The sequence below is a fragment of the Hordeum vulgare genome, chromosome 7H, assembly GCF_904849725.1.
Source record: "Hordeum vulgare subsp. vulgare chromosome 7H, MorexV3_pseudomolecules_assembly, whole genome shotgun sequence".
NCBI lineage: Eukaryota > Viridiplantae > Streptophyta > Magnoliopsida > Poales > Poaceae > Hordeum > Hordeum vulgare.
Genome location: NC_058524.1, coordinates 418,483,065 through 418,490,857, shown reverse-complemented (window position 1 = coordinate 418,490,857; position 7,793 = coordinate 418,483,065). Strand labels below are relative to the sequence as shown.

General features: G+C 42.4%; 1 protein-coding gene across 1 annotated transcript; it reads left to right on the top strand.

Annotated features, from left to right (window-relative positions):
* The first annotated feature begins 1,345 nt into the window (after positions 1-1,345).
* On the top strand, positions 1,346-6,669 carry LOC123409754. The gene is made up of 7 exons (XM_045102617.1): positions 1,346-1,529; positions 2,980-3,413; positions 3,931-4,097; positions 4,177-4,257; positions 4,350-4,425; positions 4,507-4,596; positions 6,098-6,669. The coding sequence occupies exons 2-7, from the start codon at positions 2,996-2,998 to the stop codon at positions 6,268-6,270; spliced, it is 1,005 nt and encodes a 334-aa protein (XP_044958552.1). The 5' UTR covers positions 1,346-1,529; positions 2,980-2,995; the 3' UTR covers positions 6,271-6,669.
* The last annotated feature ends 1,124 nt before the right edge of the window (positions 6,670-7,793 follow it).

Here is a 7,793-nt window from a genome sequence, read left to right as displayed (position 1 = left end):
GAGAACTTTGTATTGAAGATCCAAGAGAGAGAAGAAGCCATCTAGCTACTAACTACGGACCCGTAGGTCTGAAGTGAACTACTCACGAGTCATTGGAGGGGCGATGATGATGATGAAGAAGCCCTCCAACTCCAAAGTCCCCTCCGACAGGGCACCGGGAAGGGTCTCCAGATGAGATCTCGCGGAAACAGAAGTTTGCGACGACGGAAAAGTATTTTTGCGGATCCCTTGATTTTTTTCTATATTTTAGGGAATATATAGGCGAAGGAGCTAGGTCGGGGGGGGGCGTCAGGGAGGCCACAAGCCTGCTGGCCGCCGCCCCCTGGTGGCGGATAGGGGGCTTGTGGGTCCCCTGTAGCCCTCCTGGCTTGGCCCTCAAGGCCCGTGATCTTCTTCCGTTCAGAAAAAAATCATTTCGGGGATTTTATTCCGTTTGGACTCCGTTCCAAAATCAGATCTGAAAAGAGCCAACAACATAGAAAAAACAGGAACTGACACTTGTCACTGAATTAACAAGTTAGTCCCAAAAAAGATATAAAAGGTACATAAAACATCCGAAGATGACAGGATAACAGCATGAAACCATAAAAAATTATAGATACGTTTGAGACGTATCATCGACGATGCTGGCCGGTTAGGTGGGTGTCATGGCGGGGCCGGCTACCAGTGACTCGTCGTGATCTATAACATGGGAAGAAGATAATGCTAGAGAGAGAGAGAGAGGAGAGCACAACTAGGAGTTGTTTCACGAGTGGAGACGTGTGTAGGCCCACAGGACACGTGTAGATCGTGCAAAGCGACGGGCAAAAATTGCAGATTCGTTGGGTGATGGTAATCATTTTCCTTTTCTTTGACAAATTTAAAAAATTCAAAAAAAATTGGAAGTTTTTTTTACAATAAACTTGACTTTCTTTTGCACTAGTATATATTTTTTCACAAATAGAAAACCAATGTTGACTTTAGGACAAAAGATCTAAAATTTATTTGCTCTTAGAGATAACTATTCACATTATTTTGAAGGTTTTTTGTCTTTTAAAAAAAGAAGTCACGAGATTTTTTTAGTGATTTTTTTTACCAGTACAATGAAAAGTCGAATTTATTTCAACAATATTTTCAGAATTTGTTACATTTTTATTAAGTTACTATTTTCTTTCCATATACCAAAAAAATTCCCCTCGTGCTTTTTCCTTCTTTCAACTTTTTATATGAAAAGGAACAATGATTTTTCCCGTCGGCTCGGTTACGCGTGCGTGAGTAAATAAGATGGGCCGAGATAATGCATGGGCTAACGCATCTCGAGCATACTACTTTACGTAAAATGAGACCCTTAACCCGGCCCTGGCCCGCGTCTAGAGACTTCTCGAGCCTCGACGACTGAGACACGACACGCAGCTCGCTCGCCCAAGGGCAACTCATCACCAGCTTCTCTCCCCCCAAATTCTCAAATCGCGAGCTCGGAACACCTGCATCCTACTCGCATCGGGGTCGCGATTCGCCCGCCGCCCTAGCCTCCTCGTCGGGAACTTCAGGTTCGGTTGGTTCCGCCCCAAATCCGTACATGTGACTTCCGATCCTCGCCACTGAATTTTCGAGGTTCATTCGTATTTTTTCGCGGCGATTTCATCTCGTTTTGGACTAGTTGTTCTGTTGTTCCGGTAGTTGATAACCATCCGTCCCTTGATTCTATTCTTGCCCGGGGCCGTCTCCGGCGGGAACCAGGGCATTTCCCGGCGATTTTTGGGTGTTTTGCGTGCATTTTTTTGGTACGTGCGTGACAAAAATCCGAGCTAGGGTTTGTGTTAGGGATGCACGGCAGTTTGACCCGGTAATATAAAACTCGCTTTTAGTGTTATTTCGTGGTGAATAGATGCTGCTGCTGTGATCTAGTTTGTCCGTCGTGGCATTCATAATATGTAGGCATGCATACGACAAGAACATAGAAATGTACAGCCCATTGCACCACAACAGTGCTACTGAACTGAGCAATAAGTATTCAGTCTCTCAGCCATTCCAGTGGGATTTGGTTGGATGACCATTGCAATTCTGCATGTGTACCTGGTGTTAGAATGAAACATATTGGATTGATATATCTTCGACCGGATGCTTCTGTTTTGTTATTCCTTAGCAACATACTGTAGCGATGTTAGCATCTTGATCACACTTTCATGCCATTTTTTATCCTGTCAGAGATGCTTGCGAAGTAGGGCCCTGGTGTGTAAATTTCTTAATTTTACTTCTTGTTATGTTTGATAGATTAGATTGCTGTTTGTGTATGCTTTGTTCTAACTTCGATGTATGGATCTGGATTCCTGGATTTGAGTACTGAGTACAACCTTTTGGCTAAGAATTCATACATCATGTTTGGATCTGGATTCCTGTTTTCTAAGGGTTTTTTATAATTTATGCCACTAGTTGTGTCCCACTACCCACTTTTGCCATTTGAAGTTATAACTGCTTGAAAATGGCATCATTCTGTGAGATGCTTGCTCAAAATGCCATTAGATACCTAAAAAATGCCATTGCTCCATTGGATGTTTGCTCGAAAATGCCATTAGACAACCTTATTGTCAGGTCAAACCCGTTGACCATGTTATATGACAAAATTACCCCTAGGCCGACATGTCTGATCTCTATATCTGACAATGATAAGTGTGGGCCCCACTTGTCAGGAGTAAGCAACTGAATAATTTTAGATGAAAATAAAAACGTTGTCGGATTAAGTGAGACCCACACTTTCTTGTAATGAAATAGGGGGAGAGCTGGTTATTATAACATGGTAAACGGGGTTTGATCTGGCAGTAATGGTGTCTAGTGACATTTTTGAGCATGTGCTTAATGGAGCGATAGCATTTTTGAGCAGTTGCAATTTCTAATGGCAAAACTGAGTAGTGGGACACAACTGGTGGCATAAATGATGAACACCCTTCTAAGAAATAGTAACACTGTTGTTTACATTTCACGCGCCTTTTAACTGGGCAGAGAGCTTCAGTACAAGATGCAAAGGGGAAGGGGCGGGAGAGGTGGTCTCTTTGGTTTCGGGGACCCTTTTCCTGCTTTTGGCGGCTTTGTACCTCCTGGGAACCTTATGTCCAGTTTCTTTGGTGGGTCAAATCCCTTTGATGATCCATTCTTCACCAATCCCTCTGGTTCTATGATTGGACCTAGCCTGTTTGAGCAAAGCTTTTTTGGTTCAAGCATGTTCGGGCCACAGAGAGCTCTAAATGGAGGAGGCTTCCAGCAGCAAGGTCCTGAACCAAGCAGGCCAAAAGGGCCGATTATCGAGGAGTTGTCTTCAGATGGGGAGGATGGTGCAGATGCGAATGAACATGACAAGAAGAAGAAAACTAACTCTATGAAACATCCAAGGATTAGCAAAGAGCCATATGTGGAGGACCCTGATGAAGAAGTTCAAGGTTGGTTTATGTTATGCTGTTAATAGGAGTTTCTCCAGCTGCCTGCATGTTACTTTTTGCAATCTAGTTTCAGCTTGTCTGTTAGTAATTGAATGAAGATAAAGATATATGACTTTGGTAATGATGCTGTTTTTTCTTATGCAATTTAGTGCATGCCCCTTATGGCCTGGAACCCTGGACCAATTTGTGTCCTTATAGACTCGGGAATCCACAGGATTGTTTTGGAGTAAACCTGTAGTTGTGGTAGTATACATTAGAAATATTCAAACTCATCATTCGTTTTTTTTTTTTGCTGTTATCATTTAAGATTTTTGTGGTAGCTCGTATTGTTGCCAGGCTAACCTGCTATCATGTTATTCGTTCCCTGGATCCTTACTCAGATGTGATTCTCTTTCATTTATCGATTCTCTTTCATTTATCGAACGACTGTTGAGAATATGTGCTTTGTACATGTCAGTAAGATTGACAAAACAGCTGAAAATTAGGGTAGGATACTAATGCTGATAGCTTTTAACAGACAATAAGAGACCTAGGCATGAGAAAATTGGGAAAGAGTACGTCCGGGCTGGCACATCATATCATCAGCCACAGACATATATGTTTCAGAGCTCAACTGTTACATATGGTGGTTCAAATGGGGCATGTTATATGTCTTCAACCACTAGGAGGAGTGGTGGAGATGGAGTAAGTCCCTCTCAGCATTGCTGTCATCTGTTAAGGTGTAAAGTTCTGGTGGTGATTGTTTCTGTCATGTCTTCTCTAGGTTACAATGGAAGAAAGCAAGGAAGCAGACACAACAAGTGGTAAAGCAACTCACAGGATTGCACGTGGCATTGGCAATAAGGTGCGTGTTCTTCACAACCCAGACATCTGACTTTATTTCTGTATTAGACTACACCAAGGATATGATTTAGAGCTATGATTCGGTTGCTGCAGGGTCATGCACTGACTAGAAAACTGAACTGCGATGGAAAAGTTAACAGCATGCAAACTTTGCAGAACTTAAGTGAAGGTTTTACTGTTCTAGTGTCATTCTGTTGCTGGAACCCTTATTCAAGCTGTTTCTGATGCTGTTATTTTTCTTCTCTTGCAGATGAGCTTGCTGGGTTTGATGAATCATGGCAAAGGAATGCAGGGTCATGTCTGCCTGGTTGGGATCCCAGATTAAACATGCTTAACAGTGGTACACCCCTCTTCTCTGTTGTTATCTTCCTGCATGTCTTAAGTTACTAACAAGTTGAAAGTTGAAACTTATGTAACCAAAATACGACAGTTCAGGTCATCAGCAAGTTGCAACTTACCCATTCATAGAAAACTACAGCAGGACTACATGAATGTGTATGACCAAGATAACGAAAGCATTATTACAGACTTGCTAATAAAGATCTGAGGAAATTAACAAACATAGTTTATCCATGTGAGACAAGTTAACCCTGAGTCCAGATCTCTATCTTCAAATTAATTATCTTTCTACGTTGGATTCAATTGCAAGAAACCACCACATTTGCAGCTAGGTTTGCAGAAAACCACCAAGTTGTTAATCCGTTGCAAAAAACACCGCAATTTCTCTAATCTTATTGCAAAAAGCACTGATCGGGTGATTAGATCCGTTTGATCGCTTTGTGACAAGTGGGACCGAATTTTGAGGAGCTGACATAGCAAAAAATTAGCATACACACCCCTGAAACAAATAAGAAAACGCAATCAACCCCCTGCTCCCGAGCAACCCCATTGCTCCCGAGCAACCCCATTGCTCCCGATAATCATGCGGCGGCGGCAGCAGGGCAGGTTGCGGCGGCGGCGGCGGCTGCTAGACGACATGCTGCGGGAGGTTGAGCTCCGGTCGTCGCCCCTCCGGACGGGCTCCCTGCGGCTGCCGCCATTCCTACTGGTGCTCGTTGGAGAGACCATGCCGGTGGACCTCCAAGATCCACCCATGGCGGATGCTGCGACACTCCACATCGCCGGCCACCACCGGCGAGGTGCTCTCCACGGGCAGCCTCCTCCGCCCCGTAGCCGTCCGTGCCGGCGAGGTCCGCCATGCCGTCTGAGGCCGGGATGGACGGTAAGGTCCATCATTCGTGCTGGCAAGGTCCGCCTCGCCGTGTGAGACCGTACCGGCGAGGTCTGACGCCACTGGTGCTCGCGCCCGTGCGGCTGCTGCTACCGCAAAGTGCAGCTCTGGCGTGGGGGAGCTCGAGCCCACTGGCCCTGGTCCTCCAGCGCGGTGGAGCTCGAGCCCACCGGCTGCTGCTACCGCTCAGTGCAGCTCCACCTTATCCTCTCTTCTTCTTTTTTCAGAAAAAGATCTTATCCTGTTAGGCTTTTTTACAATTTAGCCTATGCTATTCTATCTATTTGCGGTTAGGAATGTCTTTTTTAGATTCCAGGGGTGTGTGTGTGTGTCATATCTTTTTTGCCATGCCAGCTCCTTAAAATTCGGTCCCTCTTGTCAGAAAGCGATCAAACGGATCTAATCACCCGATCAGTGCTTTTTGCAATAAGATTAGAGAAATTGTGGTGTTTTTTGCAACGGACTTGGTGGTTTTCTGCAAACCTAGCCGCAAATGTTGTGGTTTCTTGCAATTGACTCTTCTACGTTAGTAACCTGAATTGCATTTCTGTTTTTTTCATGTTCTAGCTAGTTTGATCCCTGGAGTTGTTAACTTACATTCTTGTTATAGATAAAGCAGGAGCGCTTAGCCCTGCCATCCAAGAAGATAATGGAATGTCGGTACTTCCAACACCCAATGAAGTGTTTGCCCTTCCAGCACCCGAACAATATCGTGGCTCCAATTCCTCGAGGATGAAGAGGTGCCCTTTGAATGGTTCGTCCCTGGGCAGTCCCCGTCCATGATTTCCTCTTGAGTTTAGGCAGAACTATGTTCCGGCTTTGCAGAGAAGGGAGATGATGAATCGCTAGCTCACTGTAGCTATTCAGGAAACTAGGTGTCCTTTTTACTCAGCTTAGCTTAAAAGGTTCCGTTGCTATTGTTGATCTACTCCTAAATATATGTCTTTTTAGAGATTTCAATAGGTACTACATATGGAGCAAAATGAATGAATCTACATTCTAAAATATGTCTATATACATCCGTATGTGGTATCTATTGGAATCTGTTAAAATATTTATATTCTGGAACGGAAGAAGTGCGGAACTTTGTTTACAAGAACGATCATATCTTGCACGACTAGTGCGGAACTTTGTAAACGCAAGGCTGCATTCTTGTATTTTCTGATGTATGTTGGTGCTATTTGTGCATGGGTTTGATGTGGTGATCCAATAATCTTCCAAAGCAATCCAACTGATTTACGTTGTATACTATGTTTACTAATCTGATAGTACATGTGATTGCATCTCATAATTGAGTCACATATTAGTGAATTTGCACGTTTTCTTTGAAAAGGGGATCAAACCCAACGTTTTCTTTGAAAAGGGGATCAAACCCCTGACCTCTGCATCATTGGGATGTAATAACCGAATATCCATTTCTGAGCCTGAGAAAATAAAAAAAAATAGTAAAATAATTGGAAGCAAATTTGAATCCCTTTCTGAGCCCCCTGAAGAGAAAATTCACAAAAAATACTAAAATAATTGAAAACGAATCTGATTTTTTGCATGAATGATAATTTGGTGCGTTTTAAATTTATATCATTTAAACATATGAGTAGCTCTCAATAAAAAGATAAATTGAATTGAAATAATACATGGACAATATTTATTTTCACAAACATCAAATTTGTCTTTTTCGTCAAGAGCTAGTCAAATGTCAAAATGATCTGGAACTTGGAGTGTACCATACCCAACAAATTATATTTCATACAAAAAAATCAAATTATTTGTAATATTTATGTATTTATTTTGAATTTTTTGTTTATTGCGGGTGCGACTGAGCGTGAGCGTGGCACTAAATTGCCTTGTCCTATAGTAACATTTTATGTTATGAGACCAAGGGAGTAATTATTAAGCTGACTGTATTTTATATTATATTATAGGACAAAGGGAGTAATTTTTAAGCGTGAGCATCGAATCACCTTGTCCTATAATAATGTTTTATATTATAGGACAAAGGGAGTAATTATTTAGCCTATAATAATATTTTATATTATGAAACAAAGGGAGCAATTATTTAGCGAATTACACAATAAAGCCAACCCGTGATTAAGTTGATTAATTCATTACAAGATGATTAAGTTGATTAAGTCGTTACAAGTTGAAGTAAACATCTATGACCAAGTCGTTTTCTTCTGCAACAACGCTTTTAAGATAGTATAAGCACCCTTACGCTACTGTTGCCATGTCTAACTGAACATGGCTAGGACAAGGACTTCTATCCTGATTATCGAAACCAACCATCAAAGAGCAGGACATTAGCAAGA